Here is a 25,214-nt window from a genome sequence, read left to right as displayed (position 1 = left end):
TGGGAGAAATGGGGGAAATGTTAGTCAAAGGATATAAAATTTCAGTTATTTAGGTGAATAAGTTCAGGAGATTTAAGTACAGCATGGTGAGAATACTAATACTGTGTTATATACTTGAAATTTGCTAAGAAAGTAGATCTTGTGTTCTCAGCACACATACACACACACACACACACACACATAAAGGTAACTGAGTTTTTGGATTTGTTAATTAGCTTGACTATAGTAATCTTTTCCCAATGTATAAAATACTTTAAAAATGACCTTAGTGAATGTATTTTTAAAATGTGATATTTTGTAGAAAGCTGTTGTTATTACTTTTTACTAATATATGTTCTGTCTTATTAAAGAACAAAATTATGATACCCTTTACTAACATTCTTCAGTATTTATTATATTTAGGCAACATAATTATTTTAAAAATCTGAATTTATCTTTTCTTAGTAAAGTTTGAAACCCAAATAATTTTTTTCCTTCTGATGTCATATTGAAATTATAGAAAAATGATTGCTGATCTCTCTAGCAATCATTTTTCTATAATCCATGCTTTGGATTCCTGTGACTTTGCTTTTCGATATTCTTTTAGGAAGAATTAACATTTAGGTATAATATTGAATAACTGTGATGTGCAGACAATATGGGAATAAAGAAATAAATAACATGGTTTTTGACCTTAAGCTTATGGCCTAATTATTTTATTTTAAAAAATACTTCTTCTGGTGTACACTGTTGTAGTGTTCATTGTTCTTCCAAGTATGTAGTAATTAATTGCTGTTTGGAATTTTTTCTTAATTTAAAAAAAATTCTAAATTATATCCCAGCTTTATTCTACTTTTTGAAAATTGTACTTTAGTTTTGTGTTTAATTTACTTGTTTTGAATATCTCTTAGTTCCTATCATTTCTATAGGTGACTTAGTCATTAATTTTGTTTAATTTCCGTATTTCTGTGAGTTTGAAGTCAGGTCTTTATTTTTTTGCCAAACCACTGTTCTCTCTTTTTCTTATTGTTTTTAGAATTTAGCGTGTTTCTAAACTTAAACAATAGAAAGTGGAAAACAAATACTAAAAGATACATGTATGTACCTATGTGCCCTTGAAAAGATCTTTCCAAAATGAATCTGATTGTGATATCCTTATCTTAGTAACTCTCCTGCATGATTACTGAACCAGAACTTTGAGTCATGTGTACTAGGCATCTTTCTTTTTATTTTTTGTTATTAAGTTGTTCATGATGGATATTATTGATTATAAATTTTGAGGATAGTATTCTTTGATTTGCTAAGGTTTAACACTAAAAGGAGTATCATGTTTACCAATTGCTCTAAACTAACCTAGTCCCTCCACTCTCACCCCTTAATAGACTTTATTTTTTAGAATAATTTTAGATGTATACAAAAATAGCAAAGATAATATAAATACTCCCACATACTCTTGTGCTGAGTTTCTCTTATATTAACATGTGGTACATTTGTTACAGTTTGATGCTTTATTGTTAACTAAAGTCCATAGTTTATTCATATTTCCTTAGTTTTTATCTGATGTCTTTTTAGTTCTAGGATCCCATCCAGATACAGCATTGCCTTCTGTTGTCTTGTCTTCTTAGGCTTCTTTTGGCTCTGACATTTCTCAGACTTTCCTTGTTTTTAATGACTTTGACAGTTTTGCCCCAACTCTTTTCTATAAGGAATTTTTATCTATGGGTGTTTAATCTTAGAAAATAAGGGCCATCACTTGATATGAAGGAATAACCAAACATAAAAGTAAATATATGTATATATTCACATTAAATGGCATTATTTTCTGCTTAGATGCTTAGTATTTTAGTTCTGTAGAAATTATAGACTGGGAGATGGGAAGACTTAATGTCTTTAGTAGATTAAAATGTAATAGTTTGGATGTAAATGAAAAATAGAATTTGCCACAGTATGAATTCCTGAATAGTTTCTATAGATTTCTAAAGAAATCTAGATATTTGGAGCTGGTGAAAATTAAACTTGTCTTTAAGATTTTGATTGGTATACAGAACTAAATTTCATTTTTATGCACTAGTGTCTGATTTATTCTTCTTTTTTTTTTTTTTTCAATGCATGTTTACTGAGTGTCTGCTATCTGCCAGGTACATTTTAGGCCCTGGTGATACAGTAGTGAACAAAACAGATAAAAACATTTCTCTCCCTTTGTTGCTAGTGAGGAGATAGCCAGTAAATTACTGTTAGGAGGAAATAAAGGATGGTGTATAGGGAGTACCTTGAGTGAGGGCAGGTTGAAATTTAAAATAGGATTGTCAGGGAACACTTCGTTGATAAGGTGACATTTGATGAAAGAAATGAGAGTATGAGCCTTTTAGATATCTGAGGGAAGCACATTCCAGATAGAGGAATCAGTAAGTGCAAAGACCCTGAGTGAAGAGCATGTCTGGAGTGCTGTAGAATAGCAGGGAGGCCTGTATGACTGGACTAGACTGAGCAAGGGGAAGATTAGGAAGAGTGGCAGTGAGAAAAGTAACAAGTAAAAGTAACATCTCATGTAGGGCCTTGTAGAATGTGGACCATTGCAAAAACTTCAGTTCTCAATTAGGTTTTTTTTTTTTTTTTTTCTAAGAAATTCTGTTTTGTTTTGAGCAGAGTATTGACATGGTCTTAATTATGTCTTAAAAGGAAGTCTACTGTATTCAGAAGAGGCTACAGAGGGAGCAAAAGTGAAAGCAGGAAGATTAATTAGGAAGCTACCGCAGTAATGTCGGAAAGCATTTGATGATGGCTTAGACCAGGGATATCCAATCCCTAGGCTACACTGGAAGAATTGTCTTGGGCTACATATAAAATACACTAACACTAATGATAGCTGATGCTAAAAAAAAATAAATCTCATAGTGTTTTCAGAAAATTTGCAAATTTGTGTTTGATTACATTCAAAGCCATCCTGGGCCACAAGCAGCCTGTGGGCCATGGGTTGGACAAGCTTGGTTTAGACCTTGGATAGTAATATTGGAAGTGGTTTTTAAAAATAATTAACTAGGCCAGGCATGGTGGCTCATGCCTGTAATCCCAGCACTTTGGGAGGCCAAGGTGGGTGTATGACTTGACAAGGTCAGGAGTTCAAGACCAGCCTGGCCAACATGGTGAAACCCCGTCTCTACTAAAAATATAAAAATTAGCCAAGCGTGGTGGTGGCTACCTGTAATCCCAGCTACTCGGGAGGCTGAGGCAGGAGAATCGCTCGAACCCGGGAGGTGGAGTTTGTAGTGAACCGAGATTGTGCCACTGCACTCCATCCTGGGCAACAGAGCAAGACTCTGTCTCAAAAACAAATGATTTGTTTATATTTTTTAAAACTTAATTTCCTCTTACTTTCTCTTCACCCCAGGTTAAAGTGATTTATGAAATAGTCAGATTCTGTATATATTTTTAAAACAGAATCCAAAAGATTTATTGATGCATTGGATATGGAGTCAAAGAAGGAGTAGTCAAGGATGACCTTAAAGATTTTGGCCTGAGTAACTGGAAAGATGGAGTTGCCATTTACTGAAATGGTGGAAACTGCAAGAGAAACACTTTTTGGAAGACGTGAAATAATTTTTTTTTTTTTAAATGAAGAAAAGAGGTTTAATTGACTCACAGTTCTGCAGGCTGTACAGGGAGCATGGCTGGGAAGCCTCAGGAAACCTACAATCATGGTGGAAGGGTGAAGGGGAAGCAAGTATGTTCTACATGGAGGAGTAGGAGAGAAAGCACGAAAGGGGAAGTGCTACACACTTCTAAACCAACAGTTCTCATGAGAACTCACTCACCATCATGAGAACAGCAAGGAGGAAATCCATCCCCATGATCCAGTCACCTCCCACCAGGTCCCTCCCCAAACATTGGGAATTACAATTCGACTTGAGATTTGGGTGGGGACACAGAGCCAAGCCATATCAGGGTTTATGTTTCATTTTGTCTATCTGGCTTGATTGACCATTGTAGCAGGGATGGTATGTATATTGGAAAATGCATCGGGCAGGCGTAAGTAATTTCTGTTTTCTTGGGATTTTAGTAAAGTTATTAAATAGACGATGTGCATCACTTTAGTCTGCAATAGTATTTTTTTTTGCTATAATTCAATTTTTATTTATGTTATTATACTTTAAGTTCTAGGGTACATGTGCACAATGTGCAGGTTTGTTGCATATGTATACATGTACTGTATTGGTGTGCTGCACCCATTAACTCATCATTTACATTGGGTATTTCTCTTAATGCCATCCTTCCCCTCTCCCCAGACCCCACAATAGGCCCCAGTGTGTGATGTTCCCCACCCTGTGTCCAGGTGTTCTCATTGTTCAATTCCCACCTATGAGTGAGAACATGCAATGTTTGGTTTTCTGTCCTTGTGATAGTTTGCTAAGAATGATGGTTTCTAGCTTTATTCATGTTCCTACAAAGGACATGAACTCATCCTTTTTTACGGCTGCATAGTATTCCATGGTGTATGTGTGCCACATTTTCTTAATCCAGTCTGTCATTGATGGACATTTGGGTTGGTTCCAAGTCTTTGCTATTGTGAATAGTGCCGCAATAAACATACATGTGCATGTGTCTTTATAGTAGCATGATTTATAGTCCTTTGGGTATATACCCAGTAATGGGATGGCTGGGTCAAATGGTATTTCTAGTTCTAGATCCTTGAGGAATCGCCACACTGTCTTCCACAATGGTTGAACTATTTTACAGTCCCACCAACAGTGTAAAAGTGTTCCTATTTCTCCACATCCTCTCCAGCACCTGTTGTTTCCTGACGTTTTAATGATTACCATTCTAACTGGTGTGAGATGGTATCTCATTGTGATTTTGATTTGCATTTCTCTGATGGTCAGTGATGATGAGCATTTTTTCATGTGTCTGTTGGCTGCATAAATGTCTTCTTTTGAGAAGTATCTGTTTATATCCTTTGCCCACTTTTTGATGGGGTTGTTTGTTTTTTTCTTGTAAATTTGTTTAAGTTCTTTGTAGGTTCTGGATATTAGCCCTATGTCAGATGGGTAGATTGCAAAAATTTTCTCCCATTCTGTAGGTTGCCTATTCACTCTGATGGTAGTTTCTTTTGCTGTGCAGCAGCTCTTTAGTTTAATTAGATCCCATTTGTCTATTGTGGCTTTTGTTGCCATTGCTTTTGGTGTTTTAGTCATGAAGTCCTTGCCCATGCCTATGTCCTGAATGGTATTGCCTAGGTTTTCTTCTAGGGTTTTTATGGTTTTAGGTCTAACATTTAAATCTTTAATCCATCTTGATTTAATTTTTGTATAAGGTGTAAGGAAGGGATGCAGTTTCAGCTTCCTTCGTATGGCTAGCCAGTTTTCCCAGCACCATTTATTAAATAGGGAATCTTTTCCCCATTTTTTGTTCTTGTCAGGTTTGTCAAAGATCAGATGGTTGTAGATGTGTGGTGTTATTTCTGAGGCCTGTGTTCTGTTCCATTGGTCTATATATCTGTTATGGTACCAGTACCATGCTGTTTTGGTTACTGTAGCCTTGTAGTATAGTTTGAAGTCAGGAAGCATGATGCCTCCAGCTTTGTTCTTTTTGCTTAGGATTGTCTTGGCAATGCGGGCTCTTTTTTGGTTCCATATAAACTTTAAAATAGTTTTTTCCAATTCTGTGAAGAAAGTCATTGGTTGCTTGATGGGGATGGCATTGAATCTATAAATTACCTTGGGCAGTATGGCCATTTTCACAATATTGATTCTTCCTATTCATGAGCATGGAATGTTCTATTTGTTTGTGTCCTCTTTTATTTCGTTGAGTAGTGGTTTGTAGTTCTCCTTGAAGAGGTCCTTCACATCCCTTGTAAGTTGGATTCCTATTTTATTCTCTTTGAAGCAATTGTAATGGGAGTTCACTCATGACTTGGCTCTCTGTCTGTTAATGCTGTATAGGAATGCTTGTGATTTTTGCACATTGATTTTGTATCCTGAGACTTTGCTGAAGTTGCTTATCAGTTTAAGGAGATTTTGGGCTGAGATGATGGGGTTTTTGAAATACACAATCATGTCATCTGCAAACGGACAATTTGACTTCCTCTTTTCCTAATTGAATACCCTTTATTTCTTTCTCCTGCCTGATTGCCCTGGCCAGAACTTCCAACACTATGTCGAATAGGAGTGGTGAGAGAGGACATCCCTGTCTTGTGCCAGTTTTCAAAGGGAATGCTTCCAGTTTTTGCCCATTCAGTATGATATTGGCTGTGGGTTTGTTATAAATAGCTCTTATTATTTTGAGACATGTCCCATCAATACCTAGTTTATTGAGAGTTTTTAGCATGAAGGGCTGTTGAATTTTGTCGAAGGCCTTTTGTGCATCTATTGAGACAATCATGTGGTTTTTGTCTTTGGTTCTGCTTATGTGATGGATTACATTTATTGATTTGCGTATGTTGAACGAGCCTTGCATCCCAGGGGTGAAGCCAACCTGATCATGGTGGATAAGCTTTTTGATGTGCTGCTGGATTTGGTTTGCCAGTATTTTATTGAGGATTTTCACATCAATGTTCATCAGGGTTATTGGTCTAAAATTCTCTTTTTTTGTTGTGTCTCTGTCAGGCTTTGGTATCAGGATGATGTTGGCCTCATAAAATGAGTTAGGGAGGATTCCCTCTTTTTCTGTTGATTGGAATAGTTTCAGAAGGAATAGTACCAGCTCCTCTTTGTACCTCTGGTAGAATTCGCCTGTGAATTCGTCTAGTCCTGGGCATTTTTTGGTTGGTAGGCTATTATTGCCTCAATTTCAGAGCCTGTTATTGGTCTATTTAGGGACTCAGCTTCTTCCTGGTTTAGTACTGGGAGGGTGTATGTGTCCAGGAATTTATCCATTTTTTTTAGATTTTCTAGTTTATTTGCATAGAGGTGTTTATAGTATTCTCTGATGGTGGTTTGTATTTCTATGGGATCGGTGGTGATATCCCCTTTATCATTTTTTATCGTGTTTATTTGATTCTTCTCTCTCTTCTTCTTTATTAGTCTTGGTAGCGGTCTGTCTATTTTGTTGGTCTTTTCAAAAACTAGTTCCTGGATTCATCAATTTTTGAAGGGTTTTTTGTGTCTCTATCTCCTTCAGTTCTGCTCTGATCTTAGTTATTTCTTGCCTTCTGCTAGCTTTTGAATGTGTTTACTCTTGCTTCTCTAGTTCTTTTAATTGTGATGTTAGGGTGTCGATTTTAGATCTTTCCTGCTGTCTCTTGTGGGCATTTAATGCTATAAATTTCCTCTACACACTGCTTTAAATGTGTCCCAGAGATTCTGATATGTTGTGTCTTTGTTCTCAGTGGTTGCAAAGAACATCTTCATTTCTGCCTTCATTTTGTTATTTACCTAGTAGTCATTCAGGAGCAGGTTGTTCAGTTTCCATGTAGTTGTGTGGTTTTGAGTGAGTTTCTTAATCCTGAGTTCTAATTTGATTGCACTGTGGTCTGAGAGACAGTTTATTGTGATTTCTGTTCTTTTACATTTGATGAGGAGTGCTTTACTTTCAACTATATGGTCCATTTTGGAATAAGTGCAATGTGGTGCTGAGAAGAATGTACATTCTGTTGATTTGTGGTGGAGAGTTCTGTAGATGTCTGTTAGGGCCTCTTGGTGCAGAGCTGAGTTCAAGTCCTGGATATCCTTGTTAACCTTCTGTCTCGTTGATCTAATATTGACAGTGGGGTGTTAAAGCCTCCCATTATTGTGTGGGAGTCTAAGTCTCTTTGTAGGTCGCCAAGGACTTGCCTTATGAGTCTGGGTGCTCCTGTATTGTGTGCATGTGTATTTAGGATAGTTAGCTCTTCTTGTTGAATTGACCCCTTTACCATTAGGTAATGGCCTTCTTTGTCTCTTTTGATCTTTGTTGGTTTAAAGTCTGTTTTATCAGAGACTAGAATTGCAACCCCTGGTGTTTTTTTGTTTTGTTTTATTTTCCATTTGCTTGGTAGATCTTCCTCCATTCTTTTATTTTGAGCCTCTATGTGCCTCTGCATGTGAGATGGGTCTCCTGAATACAGCACACTGATGGGTGTTGACTCTATCCAATTTGCCTGTCTGTATCTTTTAATTGGCACATTTAACCCATTTACACTTAAGGTTAATATTGTTATGTGTGAATTTGATCCTGTCATTATGATGTTAGTTGGTTATTTTGCTCGTTCGTTGATGCAGTTTCTTCCTAGCATCAATGGTCTTTACGATTTGGCATGTTTTTGCAGTGGCTGGTACTGTTTGTTCCTTTCCATGTTTAGTGCTTCCTTCAGGAGCTCTTGTAAGGCAGGCCTGGTGGTGACAAAATCTCTCAGCATTTGCTTGTCCGTAAAGGATTTTATTTCTCTTTCACTTATGAAGCTTAGTTTCGCTGGATATGAAATTCTGGGTTGAAAATTCTTTTCTTTAAGAATGTTGAATATTGGCCCCCACTCTCTTCTGGCTTGCAGAGTTTCTGCTGAGAGATCTGCTGTTAGTCTGATGGGCTTCCCTTTGTGGGTAACCCGACCTTTCTCTCTGGCTGCCCTTAACATTTTTTCCTTCATTTCAACCTTGGTGAATCTGACAATTATGTGTCTTGGGGTTCCTTTTGTCGAGGAGTATCTTTGTGATGTTCTCTGTATTTCCTGAATTTGAATGTTGGCCTGCTTGCTAGGTTGGGGAAGTTCTGCTGGATAATATCCGGAAGAGTGTTTTCCAACTTGGTTCCATTCTCCCCGTCACTTTCAGGTACACCAATCAAATGTAGATTTGGTCTTTTCACATAGTCCCATATTTCTTGGAGGCTTTGTCCATTTCTTTTTGCTCTTTTTTCTCTAAACTTCTCTTCTTGCTTCATTTCATTCATTTGATCTTCAATGATACCCTTTCTTCTACTTGATCAAATCAGCTACTGAAGCTTGTGCGTGCGTCACGTAGTTCTTGTGCCATGGTTTTCAGCTCCATCACGTCATTTAAGGTCTTCTCTATGCTGTTTATTCTAGTTAGCCATTTGTCTAATCTTTTTTCAAGGTTTTCAGCTTCCTTGCAATGGATTCAAACATCCTCCTTTAGCTTGGAGAAGTTTGTTATTACCGACCTTCTGAAGTCTACTTCTGTCAACTCATCAAAGTCATTCTCCATCCAGCTCTGTTCCATTGCTGACGAGGAGCTGCAATCCTTTGGAGGAGAAGAGGTGCTCTGCTTTTTAGAATTTTCAGCTTTTCTGCTCTGGTTTCTTCCCATCTTTGTGGTTTTATCTACCTTTGGTCTTTGATGATGGTGACCTACAAATGGGGTTTTGGTGTGGATTTCCTTTTTGTTGATATTGATGCTATTCCTTTCTGTTTGTTAGTTTTCCTTCTAACGGTCAGGACCTTCAGCTGCAGGTCTGCTGCAGTTTGTTGGAGGTCCACTCCAGACCCTGTTTGCCTGGGTATCACCAGTGGAGGCTGCAGAACAGCAAATATTGCTGCCTGATCCTTTCTCTGGATGCTTCGTCTCAGAGGGGCACCCGGCTGTATGAGGTGTCAGTCGGCCCCTACTGGCAGGTGTCTCCCAGTTAGGCTTCACGGTAGTCAGGTACCCACTTGAGGAGGCAGTCTGTCTGTTCTCAGAGCTCAAAATCCATGCTGGGAGAACCACTGCTCTCTTCAGAGTTGTCAGACAGGGATGTCTAAGTCTGCAGAAGCTTCTGTTGCCTTTTGTTCAGCTATGCCCCGCCCCCAGAGGTGGAGTCTACAGAGGCAGGCAGGCCTCCTTGAGCTGCAGTGGGCTCCTCCCAGTTGGAGCTTCCTGGCCGCTTTGTTTTCCTACTCAAGCCTCAGCAATGGCGGACGCCCCTCCCCCACTCCAGGCTGCTGCCTCGCATTTCGATCTTGGACTGCTGTGCTAGCTGTGAGCAAGGGTCTGTGGGCTTAGAACCCGCCGAACCAGGCGCGGGATATAATCTCCTGGTGTGTGGTTTGCTAAGACAGTTGGAAAAGCGCAGTATTAGGGTGAGAGTGTACCGATTTTCCAGGTAGCGTCTGTGATGGCTTCCCTTGGCTTGGAAAGGGAAATTTCCCCACCCCTTGTGCTTCCCAGGTGAGGCGATGCCCCACCCTGCTTCGGCTCATCCTCTGTGGGCTGCACCCACTTTCCAACCAGTCCCAGTCAGATGAACCAGGTACCTCAGTTGGAAATCCAGAAATCACCCATCCTCTGTGTTGATCATGCTGGGAGCTGCAGACTGGAGCTGTTCCTATTTGACCATCTTGGAATGATTTGCAGTAGTATGGATGTGGAATAATTAATGATGGAGGAGAGAGTAGGGAGAATTGATTTGGAACTGTCCATGAGTAGGCAAGAGGGGATGTGATCTAGTATACAAGTGGAGAAGTTGGCTTTTGACAAGTGTGTAATAACTCATCTTTAGCAATGAGGAAAGTCTGAGAACATGGGCAGATATAGGTGGGTGGTCAGGTTCTATCTGTTTTCTTTTTCTGAGATGAAGTCTCACTGTGTCACCCAGGCTGGAGTGCAGTGGCGTGATCTCAGCTCACTGCAACCTCCACCTCCTAGGTTCTAGTGATTCTCCTGCCTCAGCTTCCTGAGTAGCTGGGATTATAGGTGCCTGCCATGCCACTCAGCTAATTTTTGTATTTTTAGTAGATATGGGGTTTCACCATGTCAGCCAGGCTGGTCTCAAACTCTTGACCTCAAGTAATCTGCCCACCTCAGCCTCCCAAAGTTCTGGGATTACAGGCGTGAGCTACTGTGCCCAGCCAATTTTCTGATTGTATCTCTATTTTCTTAGTGAGGATGAGGTTGGGGGAGATAATGTTGGAGGCTTGAAGAAAAGGTATGGAATAATGCCAGGGGACTCTAAAGGCTACGTAAAATGAGTAGTCATACATTTAATGGAGGATTCTGTATGCTTTTCCAGTTACGGTCACCTGTGTAGGTGCCAGCATGGAGTAGGCAAATGGTTGGTTTTAACCAGGGTTGGGGTTTTGCCTAATGTGTTAGATCATTTGATAAGGGGGCCAGGAGCTGAAGTTGTTTGTAGGTGAGTCATTATAACAATGGATTATGGAATTTAAGATGATTGTAAGGGAAATAAAGGCATGAGTGGTAGTGATGGACAGTCAAAAGGTGTTGATAGTATTAATATAGGAATCCACAAACTGCAGCCTGCAAATGTGGGCCAAGACCTGTGTTTTATGGCTCTTTGGCGTAGAATGTTTTCACATTTTCAAAGCATTCTAAAAAATAGAGAATAAGAATATGTAACAGGACCTTGTGTGGTCTGCAAAGCCTAAAATGTTTACTAGGTGGCTCTTTCCAAAAATGTTCACTGACTTGTTAATAATTAATAATTAATGGGTTATAGATCTCGGAGTTGGAGGAGGTAAACTGAGAGGTTAGTGTGGTTGGAGAACAGGATGCTTAAACCTGAGAGGGGATCAGTTATTTCTGGTTGCAAAGTTACAGGAATAGGTATCACCATAGGAATGAATGATTGAAATAGGGAGAATGATCACATTTTTGGAGTATACCCTAAAAAATGAGTCTTTTTGTTTTGAAGACATGGTCTCACTCTATCACCCAGGCTGGAGTGCAGGGGTGTCTTCATGGCTTACTGTGACCTCATCCTGGGCTCCAGCCTTCCTCCCACCTCAGCCTCCTAAGTAGCTGGGACTGCAAGTATGTACCACTGTATCCAGCTAATTTTTTAACTTTTTGTAGAGATGGGGTTTCACTGTGTTGCCCAGGCTGGTCTCGAACTCCTGGGCTTAAGCGATCCGCCAGCCCCGGCCTCCCAAAGTGCTAGGATTACAGGCCTCAATCACCACACCCAGCCTAAAACAAATCCCTAACTGACCCTCCTATTGTTTTCTAGGGGGAAACCACCTACACATTTTCTTTTGCCTTTTGTCCTCAACCCTGCACCTTTACTAATGAAATGTAACAAAAGAAAAGTCAATTGTATGTTGCCACAGCTAGATTCAGAATCAATTATTTTTGCAGAGACATTTAATGGTTTTTGGAAATAGACTACAACTTCTTATTTCAGTAGGTTTTAGAGTTTACTCACTTGTGTTCCATAGCATGTATTGAAAATTAAAGTAGAAATTATAGATTTTTTAAATCTTTATACCAAATGGAGCAATACTTTGTATTTTGCTGTTTTTTGGGGATGTGTTTGATTAAGAGAATCTGAAAATGCCTTATAAAATAATAAATTCACCTGAATAAATTTGCCTTATAAGAAATTTTAATGTTCTTTACGTAAGTATCAAATTTATACTGTTACAATTATTTAGTATATAACAAACCATCCTAAAATTTAGTGACTTAAAATAGCATTCTTTTTTCGCTCATGAAATTTGCAATTTGGCTAGGGTTTGGTGGAGACAGCTTATCTGTGTCTCACATTAGTTAGAGGTACTTTACTGAGCTAGAGGATCTACTATCAAGGTGGTTTATGCAGCTGGAAGTTGGTGCTGGCTGTTGGTTCCTCTTCAGATGGACTTCTCTCTGGGGTCACTTGAGCTTACTCTTCCCTGGTGGCAGGTTCCAAGACCAAGGAGCACAGGAGACAGAAAGTCCTGGATTCCGGCACAACTTTGTTCTCTTTATCAAAGTCAGAGTACAGTTTCAAGGAGAGGGTACACAGACACCCTCCGCTCCCGTTTGTTGAAAGGAGAATCAGAGGATTTTGGAGTCTTATTTTAAAACTGCCACGTGTGCTTTAATATGGATAACAAAGGCATATCTATCCCAATCCAGTTTTCATTGTTTATCTCAAATGCCACCATCACTGTAAACCCTTTCTTCATCCCATCTAGATGACTAATTTGTCAGTCCTCACTTCTTGTGAAGTCCCCACTTCACTCTATAGTACTTTGTTGGCTCCCATTATATGGCATTTAGCTTGTATTAGAATATTTAGTGAGTTTGTTTTTCTTGTCTTAAAGATAGCTTGCTACCTCTATATGCAACTCTGCATCCCTTTCAATGTGCTTCAGTGTGCTTAGTGGTTGCTTAATAAATGAGTTGAAGAAAATAAAAGTAAACATTTATTTTGGCATTCCTGTATTTTTTTTTTTTTTTTGAGATGGAGTCTCGCTCTGTCACCCAGGCTGGAGTGCAATGGTGCGACCTCGGCTCACTGCAAGCTCCGCCTCCTGGGTTCACGCCGTTCTCCTGTTCTCCTGCCTCAGCCTCCCAAGTAGCTGGGACTACAGGCACCTGCCACCACGCCCAGCTAATTTTTTGTGTTTTTACTAGAGATGGGGTTTCACTGTGTTAGCCAGGATGGTCTTGATCTCCTGACCTCATGATCCACCTGCCTTGGCCTCCCAAAGTACTGGGATTACAGACGTGAGCCACCGCGCCCGGCGGCATTCCTGTATTTTGTTTAAATATTATAAAATAGTAATTTACCAAATAGGACGTTGGTGAACTGCAAGTTTCATGTGGTTTAATGTTCAGATTGCCAGAAGTTAGACCAGATCAAAAATAAATCATTAAGGTGATAAAAGAAAGTAAATGTTAAGACAAAGAACTGTAAAGCAAAATGTATTTTTAATTTGAAAAGTAGAACAAAAGAATAAACTCATCTAAAGGCTGGCAAGTGTTATGTATTATTATTGATAGCAAGCTTTCTGCTTAAAGATAGCTCTTTTGTGTGGACTCTTGAAGTTAAGCTGAGATTCTAAATGCAGCAGGCTGACTAGCAATCTTAATTCTATCTGCAATCTTTATCTGCCTTGCATGTAACATATTTACAGAATGGACATGAAGATGGGGACATTTTTGAGAGGCCATTTTCCTGTTTTTCACAGCAAATAAGTTGGGTAATAGGCAGTTGGAAATTTAGCACTGAAATGCAAGAGGAAAGTAGATTCATTTCATAGGTGTTTATTAAGCTCATACTCTGTACCAGTTACCTTTCCCACATCATGTGTCTGCAGAGATGCAGTTTCTGCTTATTAGCTTTTGATTAAAAGGGGTATACACATGTAAATAAACAGTATGCTAAGGACCAAAATGAAGGTAGGCACGAATTACAATGCATTATAACTTTTAATAATAATTTGCTGTGAGAATGGAATTGAAAACGTACTCTTCAGGTAAAGGATTTACTCCATGTGCAAGGACTGGAAGAGAGAAACAACTTGGCACCTTGAGGCACTACAAATATTGCCATATCCCTGAAAAAGGAAGGTAGGATTCATATGAAGGTGAGATCAAATTATGAAGGGCTTTGTCTGCATCATTATGTAGTATAGTTCTGGAGTTGAGGACTTTATCTTATACACAACATGTAAAGTAAATGGAAGCTTTAAATTTTACGTCAAGTTAGCATTTTACAAAGAATACATTTTGTTTTGGTAACATGGAGGTTGGATTGGAGAGAATATGACTGAGCCATAGAGATCAATTAGGAATATCATCTAATATAGTTACAAGATAAAGGCCTGTACTAGATAAGGTTATAGCAGTAGTGTTGAGGAAAAAGAAGAGATTTAAGAGATAATTCAGGAGTAGATTGATACAGGCAATTAGATTTGGAAAGTGGGGCAGGGTTGGGGGGTGGGAGGAAGAATCAAGATGTGACCTAGGTTTTTGGTTTAGACAACTGTTTAGATGTTAGTATGTTATGCCAGATAAAGAACATAATTGGAATACTGGTTTCTGTAGAAGATAATAAATTTACTTTTGGATCTGTTGAATGGGAGTTATAGCAAGATGCTGAGGTTCATAGGTAGTTGATTATTTCATATGGAGCTCAGGAGAAAGGTTAAGATTATGGATATACAGATTAGAAATAATTGGGAAGCATAGGTGATTATTATTGGAAATACGAGATTGAGTGAAATTGCCCAGAGAGAGAAAATAGAGTAAGAGCACCCAAGGCAGAACTACAGGGAACATTGACATTTAAGGGTAGATGAAGAAAAAGGAGCCTAGGAAAAAGAATGAATGATCAGAGTCAAAAGTAGAGCTAGACTGGTAGTAAGCAGAAGACTGAAATGAGGCCTTTGAATTTGACAGGTTGCATAACACAAGAGAATATGGGCATTTTTGTCATAAAAACTAGAATTTGAATCCTGGCTCCCTCTCTTATTTTACTGTGAGAATTTTAGCAAGTTACTTAGCCACTGAACTTTGGTTTCTCCTTTTGAAAACTGGGGATAGGAGTTACCCCAAAGGATTGATGTAAATAGTAGATGAAATTAGTAAATTCGTATATAGTGCCTAGTATGGTTCCTAGCAGAAAATAGGGATTTGATAAAGAGTAGCTATGATAACGCAACATTAGTAGTGGTATTATAACATTGTTGGTGACCAAAGCAATGATACTTTCAGTGGTGGGTAATACTGTGGTAGCTAAAAAGGAGCAGAAAAACCAGATTGAGTTGGGTTAAGAAGTGAAATGCAGAGAAGAATTTTTTTTGTTTTGTTTTTCAAAAAGCTTTGCCTCTATAGGAAGGAAGAGGTTATAAAGTCATTTTTTAGCAATAAAAAGACATTGACCTATTGAGAGTACAATTTTGGTAGCGAAATAGAGTAGAAACTGAATTTGGAGCAGCTTAGTATGAGTGAATGTGAAGAGAAGATATAATGAATATGGACTTCAGAAAAATTTGGAAGTAGAAGGAAGAGATGTCTTTGTTATTTTGACTATTTAAAGGAATTACATTCAAATAAATTAAAAAATACTGAACTGAAAACAATAGAAATTTACCTGAAAATATATCCCTGTGCCCTAACTATAGTACTATAGTATAAAATTATACTATAGTATAATTTTTTCACAAGTATAAAAAGCAGAATTCACCGTAAGTCTAAGAGTTTCCACATCTGCATATGTGAATAGGCTTAAAGATTCCCTCACCCCCATTACTAAAATCCAGTTTCTGAAATTTTCTCTTGTGAGTCTTAGAACTGGACACAGTACTTCAGAAAGCCTTTGACCACTGCTAGGGAAAATATGAATATTGCCTTTATAGTTTTGCCAACACTCTCATGTTAAGGAAATTTGGAACATAGTGGGGTTTTAGTTCACGTAAGGAGCCAGAAAAAAACAAACAATCCTGTCAAAAAGTGAGCTAAGAACATGAATAGACAATTCTCAAAAGAAAATATACAAATGGCCAACAAACGTGAAAAAATACTCAACGTCACTAATGATCAGGGAAATCCAAATCAAAACCAAAATGCAATACCACCTCACTCCTGCAAGAATGGCCATAATAAAAAAAAATTAAAAAATAGTAGATGTTGGTGTGGGTGTGGTGAACAGGGAACACTTTTACACTGCTGGTGGGAATGTAAACTAGTACAACCATTATGGAAAACAGTATGGAGATTTCCTTAAAAAATAAAAGTAGAACTACCATTTGATCCAGCAATCCCACTACGGGGTTTCTACCCAGAGGAAAACAAGTCATTATACGAAAAAGATACTGCACACACATGTTTATAGTAGCACAATTTACAATCACAAAAACGTGGAAGCAACCCAAATGCCGTCAACCAATGAGTAAAGAAACTGTGATATATATATGTGTATATATATAGTATTCATATATATTTTATTTTTGTATTCATATATATATATGAATGAATGATGGAATACTACTCAGCCATAAAAAGGAATGAATTAACAGCATTCGCAGTGACCTGGATGAGATTTGGAGACTATTATTCTAAGTGAAGTAACTCAGGAATGGAAAACCAAACATCGTATGTTCTCACTCATAAGTGAGAGCTAAGCTATGAGGGTGCAAAGGCATAAGAATGACACAGTGGACTTTGGGGACTCAGGGGAAAGAACGGGAAGGGGATGGGAATAAAAGACTACAAGTAGGGTGTAGTGTATACTGTTTGGGTGATGGGTGCACCAAAATCTTACAAATCACCACTAAAGAACTTACTCATATAACCACCTGTTCCTCAATAACCTATGGAAATAATAATAATAAAGGAACTGGTACTATTAGCTAGATGAAAATCCAGGCCTCCTAATTATTGTATGGTGTTCTTCCTACTACAGCTTGATAATAGAACAAAGACAAAACCTTCTAGCAGCATAAAAAAAGTATTTAAAAAAATCTGATAATTAAGGGATGAGTATTATAAAACATCCCAATATTATTTAATAGCAAACTAGAGTTATACATTTAAGTTTTTATATAAATTGTGAATTTATACATTTAAACGACTTCACAGATAACTTTAGGGAAACATTTAATGTGTAAATTAGTATCTATATATTTTAAATAATTGCCTTAGAAATTCTAGGTTGTTTAGTTTTTGATTTATTATAATCGTTGGAACCTTTAGATGTGCACTATTTCTGCTAATAGTTATTGCCCGTTAAGTACTTCGCATGTGCTTTGGCTGAGTTCTTTGTCTTGATTTTCTCATTTAATCTTTACAACAACCATAAGAGGTAAGTATTCACATTATGAGAAAGCTGCACTGAGTGATGTCATCAACTTGGAAAAGGTGGCATACACATCTAATAAACAGGGTGGAGCTAAAATCACTACCATTTGATCCCAGAGTCTTTGCTTTGCACAGCTATGCTGTTTTATCATTAATTTAAGCTTCTGTTTAATATAGTAGTTTAAAAAATATGTCATTTGGATTCTATTTGCTTCATTTTTAATTGATATATAATTGTACATATTTTTGGGGTTACATACTTGCATACAATTTATAATGATTAAATCAAGGTAATTGGGATATCCATCACCTCAAGCATTTATCTTATGTTGAGAACATTCCAATTCTTCTCTTCTAGCTATTTTGAATGGCACATTATTGTTAATTGTAGTCACCCTACTGTACTATCAAACACTAGTTCTTATTCCTCCTATCTAACTATATTTTGTACCCACTAAGCAAACTAACTTTATGCATAACTCTTAATAAATAACCTCTTTGAAAAGAGGTTGGTAATGGGTCTGTTTGCTTCATTTTGAATTTAAACCTAATATAGGCATGTCATCATCCTCAATGAGTGTGATTTTTGTTGGGTCATTGATCATTGATGAGGGTGTTAAAACATACTCCAGTTGAGAATTAACCTTATGGCATGCTGCTTATGATTTTTTTGCCAGATTCATGTGGAATGCTTGGTGGCTCTTTTGGGGGCTTTGGGGGCTTTGTATCTTACAACTGAGGCAGGAAATGTGGAATATATCTAATATGATTATTTTGTTGAGTACTGGAAACTTTTTAGAGTAATTAATACAAAACTTTGTGAATCACAAGTAGTTAAAAGGAGATAAATCTGAGGTATTTTAAATTGAGACTACCAGAATATTTTATAATATTTTGCCAAATATAGATTTGGTACCTTGTTGTTATTTTAAACTATTGAAGATATTGTAACTTTTGTTACTTGCTTTTCCTTTGAAAATTATGAAACTACATTTTCTCCCTTTTGTGACTCTGCTGTACATTTTCCCCCTTTGCCTAAGTTTAGATTTAGAATTATTAAGGGACGTCTCTTTTATGGAATGCTTGACATGGTGTCCTTTGTTAGCTAGTCACCTTTCAGTGGTGTACTAGTGACAGTAAAAGCATTTCAGGTAATTTTCACTGGGTAAATGTACATTTAGAGGAAGTAGTCTCAAGTCTTCATGAAGAGGAAGGATAACAGCTACTTTTATATAGTCTAATAAATGCTAAACTTTTATTTATCTGGAAGAAAAATGCCGCTTTTTGAGTTATGCTTTACCTGAAAGTTGGCTGAAAAATGATTTACAGTATTTGATACCTTATTTTCAAATGAGCAGTTTAAATTATCAAATCCTAATATGATTTTATTGATCTCAGTACATTTTGCAGCATTTAACAGCTTTCCTAATGTGCAACCACCTATTAAGGTGTTCCTTGTGAGTAAAAAATAAAGTTAGCAGCTAATTTGCAGATGTTAGGATATGATTTGTTCAGGTGAAAGCTGAAATTTTCTACATAATTTGCATGGAAAGTAGCAAAATATAAAGATGCTTCCATTTTTGTAATGATACTATGCTTATAATTTTTATTGCCATGGCTTGGTTAAAGACTAAATTGTGAACCAATGGAAAATTAGTTGGTCCCAGTAATTTTAGCTAAAATTATTTGAAAATACTTAGTTGTGCACAAAAACTGTCATCTGAAGTAAGTATTCATTAAATGTGAGCTATCAGTTTACATACATTATCATATTTAATTCTCATAACAATTATATTACTTAATAATATTATCCTAATTTTACAGATAAAATAACAGGTTTGTCGAAGTTAGGTAACCCATCTGAAGTCATGTAGCCAGCGCCAGGATTCCAGCCAAATCTTTTTGACTTCAGGACCCCGGTTCTTAGCTAGTAGACTAGATTGGGATGAACTAAGATCTGATGCTAGACCTGTACTTTCAATTGCAATGAACTTTCATGAAAATCTTTAACTGTCAAGTAGAGTCCAAGTGTTTTGCTTCTGGACGTATGTATTTTTACTATTTATGCCAATTAAAAATAACTCATTTAGTTTCAGCTCACTAATTCAGGATTTGTGATAATTTAATGTGGTAGGTAGAATTGAAAAAGTATAAAGGCTTCTTTATGTGAAATCTTACCACTGACATTCAAGTAAAATATTGGTGGGAATGGAGAATAGTAGAATTTAATTTTATGTTACTGAGTACAAGTCATGAAACTTTTTTTGTAAAGAGCCAGATAGTAAATATAGTTAAATGGCCTTGAGAGCCATGTGGTCTCTGTTGCAAGGACTCTACTCTTCTAAAGCAGTCATAGACAATATGTAAACAAAAGAACTGGCCTGTGTTCTAATAAAACTACAAAAGCAGGCGGCAGCCTGGATTTGGCATGTTTGCTGACCCCTGTTACAGAGAATCTTGTAATTTCTGTAACTATAAGCTTAAGATTTATTAATGATGAAACATTGTTTATATGGAGTAGATCTGTTGAATGTTTTGGCCAAAACAAATTTGCCAAAAGGATAGCAATACCATAAAGGAGAATGGAAATGGTACCTCCTAATAGTAAAAATACTTTTTCAGCATTTCTGTGACTACTTAGATTAATTACTTTGATAATTCCAGAATATACTTATTCACTTATCTCTTAGTTTTTAGTTTTTTAAATCTTGAAAAACAAATCTGCAATTTGGAGTTTTCACTAATTCTGATAAACTTTCTTTCCTTTATCATAATTAGGAAGATTACTGTAAAAAGACTTGACACGTAATTAGGTTATTTTATTTTACTGAATTTGTTTTGAAAAGTGGTATCAGTAGCTACACTTAGATCACGGCTTGTTGTATAAACATACAGTTGAACTGTAAGTTCAGAAATAGAGTACTTTGTTTTCAATGTCACATATTATAGATTTCTTATTATAAGTAATTTTGACACTACAATGCCTTTTGGGGCTGTAAAATTTTAATAAATATAAATTGTTTGTGATATTGGCTAATATGGTATATTGGAAATTAAGTCTAGTATGTACTTACTCTTCTCAGAGATTCGTCAGCGAACTGCAGCTCAAAGAAACCTTTCTCCAACACCAGCAAGCCCTAACCAGGGCCCTCCTCCACAAGTTCCAGTATCTCCTGGACCACCAAAGGACAGTTCTGCCCCTGGTGGACCCCCAGAAAGGACTGTTACTCCAGCCCTCCCATCAAATGTGTTACCAAGACATCTTGGATCCCCTGCTACTTCAGTGCCTGGAATGGGTAAACAGAGCACTTAATGTTATTTACAGTTTATATTGTTTTCTCTGGTTACCAATAAAATGGGCCATTTTCAGATGGTATGGAAATGGCATTTCATTTGGAAATAGCAGAGCAGTTATCTGATTAAGCAGGAGTTCCATATTCAATTAGCCATAACTCTTTACAGCTGGCACCTTGCGATACTGAAACCTATTTCTCGAGCTCATTTAACTGTTATGGCTTCTTTGTTTAAATGGCAATAAAACTTTGTATTATTCTGTAGCCAACAGTACAGGATATCTTTTTATATTTAACTTTAGAATGCCTCCAGATTTATATAAAATGGGGATAGAAGAAAACACTTTTGGAATGTATTGATGTTTTTTGCTAAACTCCATACATACATTTTTAAACAAGACAACATATTTCAGGAATAATACTCCTGTATTATGGTATACTTTTGTTAATGTGGGCTAATAGATTATTTTTAAGGCATAGAACCTTAGTATTTTCTGATAGATATTTTATAAAGCTCTAAAATGAACATATTGTCTTTATTTTATTTCATAGATTATCTCTTTTCACTGTGGTGGATCTCTAGGGGAAGATCCCATTCTGAAGTGTAATAGACTATAGTACCCTGCAGTTTCTTTTGGAGTGTGATTGGGGCATGGAAGTCCACTGCTTTAGCACAGATCACGTTGTTTTACATAGATTTCCATGTCATATTGTTGTATATGATAGTAAATTATTTGTTTTAAATTATTTAATTCTAATGTAGATTAATTTGTTATTTCATGACTAATTACTAATATATAATTAATAATGATTTTGAGGCTAGGCAGTAGCTGATATCAGGTAATCAGAGTATTTGTGTAGTAAAATCATTAAAAAATGGAAATGTTACGTAGTACAGTAGATGTTTTTCCTGTTTTCCTTCACAAATGCAGCATGAGATTTTAGAAGACTAAAAAACCTCTTCATTTATTAACAGATTAAGAATACTGACTATAAATGAAATGTATACAAATCTTAAAACTTTTAAAATAGTTATGTAAAACAATACTTTTAAATTTGACATATAATGACAATACTTAAGGCAGCCATATATTTTATGCAATTGAGAAAAGTTAAATTGATTGAAAATTAATGTTTCTGTTGTTATCTGGTTGATTTGAGATACCCATGATTTGTAAATTAAAATTCCTGGTTGTTTAATGAAATAACATTTTTGGGTGCCAATGTATGGATTATATACCTTTGTATATCTAATTTATTTTAAGCAAAAAGTTTAGCAACATATATAGTAATAAAAACTGTATTGCACATGTAAGAATAGGGCTATAGAAGGCATAATAGCCTAGATTTTATGATCATGTAAATATAACATGTTTTACTAAAGTTTTTAATTAGTTTCTGTGTGAAAGACTGTGTTTAAATTGTACATTGCCAAAAATGTGAATGAGTTAAATAATTTATTATAAAGAAGATTAATATTTAATTTTTTCTTTATGCCATATTTGTGGAAGTGAATCAATTTAATGTGTATTACCACAGAGCTCCCATATGTTTGAAAATTAATAACCAGCAGGTACTTGATAATTTGCCAAGCTGTGTAAAAATGACCAGTATTCCTACAATGATTGCTTTTGATGTTTGTATTAATTACCATTGTCTATAACAGCATGAATATAAAGATGCATGTGCAAGAGGTTTAAGACATTTTTATGAAATCTGTTATTTCATGTATCCAGATTCTTTTGTGGATATGTTCACTTTAAATATGTAGAAGTAAAATACTCTAGCAAAAGTTAAGTTGGCTTAAATGCTTTCCAAATCTAATTTGGCTTGCTTATTCAAGTTGAAAATTTGATAATGAGGGATGACCACGTCTGGATTCAAGTTTATTTTTTGATGATAATAATTGAATGTTGTTAGCACAAGTAAACCAGTAACTTAGCTGATGGAATCTTTTTTTTTTTTTTGAGACGGAGTCTTGTTTTGTCGTCCAGACTGGAGTGCAGTGTCGTGGATCTTGGCTCACTGCAACCTCTGCCTCATGGGTTCAAGCAGTTCTCCTGCCTCAGCTTGCTGAGTAGCTGGGATTACAGGCGGGCGCCACCAGGCCTGGCTAATTTTTGTATTTTTAGTAGGAGTTTCGCCGTATTGGCCAGGCTGTCCTGAAACTCCTGACCTCAGATGATCTGCCCACTTTGGCCTCCCAAAGTGCTGGGATTACAGATGTGAGCCACTGCGCCCTGCCAGTGATGGAATCTTGAAAGTGTATTTGAGAGCCGGGTGCAGTGGCTTACGCCTGTAATCCCAGCACTTTGGGAGGCCGAGACGGGCTGATCACCTGAGGTCAGGAGTTCAAGACCAGCCTGACTAACAGAGTGAAACCTCATCTCTACTAAAAATACAAAAATTATCCAGGCCTTGTGGCAGGTGCCTGTAATCCCAGCTACTTGGGAGGCTGAGGCAGGAGACTCGCTGGAACCCAGGAGGTGGAGGTTGCAGTGAGCTGAGATCATGCCACTGTACTCCAGCCTGGGCGACAGAGCGAAACTCCGTCTCAAAAAAAAAAAAAAAGTGTACTTGATTTCTAATACTAAGAACTTGGTCTGGAACCTGACTTTTATTTACTAATAGCTATAATTTTGACATCAGTTGCCCTTTTATAGATGGTAGTAGCCTTTAAGTTTGTGGTTATTTACAAATCAAATTTCCTTTTTATTCCTTTAAATTATAGGAATTTAGTATAATGTATTGCTATCCTAAAGCCATCTTGAATACTTGAAAGATTTTGTCACAGCCATTTTGAAACCTTTGTATCCCTATATTGCAGGGCGTCTTCCAATAGGGTTCCATTTTGTTTCAGAGTCTTCTATGAAGTCTCCATGTAAACCTCCATTGCTGCCCACCTTATTATGTTCATTCCGTCTTGTTTTACAAAGGCAAACATCACATTTTATTTTGTCACTTTCTTCTCAGTGCCTTCTGTGTGTTGTTTCAATTCAGAGTATCTCCTGCAAATAGTTCTCTTTCAGTTTTCAGAGGTTATAGGGTTACAATTCATCACGTTTGAATGTGTAACTCTTTATTTTTATTATTTTTATATAAAATAAAAACTAAATTTTATGTGTTATTCCTCCACTCCCCACTCACTATTAGTCTCTTATGATATTGTCTAATTTATTACATGAACACAGTATATTTCTTTTCATTTATTTGGGTCATTAATTTCTTTAAGCAATGTTTTGTACTGTTTGGTGTATAGATTTTGCACATTTTTTGGTTAAATTCACATCTAATTATTTCATATTTTTAATGCATTTGTAAATGGTATTGTTTTATTAACTATTTCCAATTGGTTATTGCTAGTATATAGAAATACAATTGATTTTTGTATATTGCTCTTGTATCCTATAACCTTGATAAACTAATTTATTGGCTCTAGATAGTATAACGTTTTTGTAGATTATGTAGTATTTTCTACATAGCCACATTGTCTGAATAAAGAAAATTCTACTTCTTCCTTTCCAATCTGGTTTTCTTTTATTTATTTTTCTTATCTTATTATATGAGCTATAACCTTCAGTACAGTGTTAATAGACGTGCTAGGAGTGGACATCCTTGCCTTTTTGTTGATCTTATGGGAAAAGCAATTATTCTTTCACAGTTTAGCATGATGTTAGCTCTAAGGTTTTTTGTTTTAATAAATACTCCTTATCAGCTTGAAGTGCCCATCTGTTCTTAGTTAGCTGAAGGTTTTCTTTTAAATCAGTAATAGATTGTGGATTTTTTCAAATGCTGTTTCTACAGCTATTGAGATGTTTTTATTGGACTTTGTTTCTTTGTTTTAATGCCTGTTCATATAGTGAATTACATTGATTTTTAAATGTTAAACTAACTTGCTTTCCTGGAATAAATCTCACTTGATCATGATGAATTATCTTATATGCATATTGTTGGCTTTGATTTGCTAATATTTTGTTAAAAATGTTTATATCAGTACTCATTAGGAATATTGGTCTGTGGGGTTTTTTTGTTTATATTTTCCTTGTCATATCTTTTTCTGGTTTTAGTATCAGAGTTATGTCGGTTTCATTTCATAACATTATGAATAAGTATTCCCTATTCAATTTTCTGGACAATTTGTGTAGAATTGGTATTATTTCTTCCTTAATTTAAATGTTTCCTTAATTTTAAAGATTTGACCAGTTGAAGCATCTGGGCCGGTTTTGTTTTGTTTTGTTTTGTTTTTTTCCTGAGAGAAAAAGGTTTTTTTTCTTTTTTTTTAAACTAAAAATTCAATTTCTTTAAGAAAAACTATGACAAATATCACATATGAACATAGATGCAAAAATTCTTAACAAAATTTTAACAAATAATTATTTTTATCTTCTTGAGTGAACTTTAGTAGTTTGGTAGTCTTTCAAGGAATTTGTCCATTTTATCTAACCTGTAGAATTTATTGGCATTAAGTTGCTCATAATATTCCCTAATTATTCTTTTAATGTTTTTA

The 25,214-nt window shown here is 36.3% G+C and overlaps 1 protein-coding gene across 6 annotated transcripts in view; it reads left to right on the top strand.

Annotated features, from left to right (window-relative positions):
* Positions 1 to 25,214, top strand: part of LNPK (lunapark, ER junction formation factor) — a 79,570-nt gene that overhangs the window by 39,083 nt on the left and 15,273 nt on the right. For all 6 annotated transcript variants that reach the window (XM_009182498.4, XM_009182499.3, XM_017946675.3 and 3 more), the window contains exon 9: positions 20,498 to 20,710. In XM_009182498.4, the coding sequence (XP_009180762.1) occupies positions 20,498 to 20,710 (213 nt within the window). The remainder of the gene's footprint in view (positions 1 to 20,497; positions 20,711 to 25,214) is intronic.

Source organism: Papio anubis, chromosome 10 (genome assembly GCF_008728515.1).
Source record: "Papio anubis isolate 15944 chromosome 10, Panubis1.0, whole genome shotgun sequence".
In the NCBI taxonomy this organism is placed as follows: Eukaryota; Metazoa; Chordata; class Mammalia; order Primates; family Cercopithecidae; genus Papio; species Papio anubis.
Note: the sequence above shows the minus strand (reverse complement) of the source record. Positions and strands in the feature narration are given on the sequence as shown.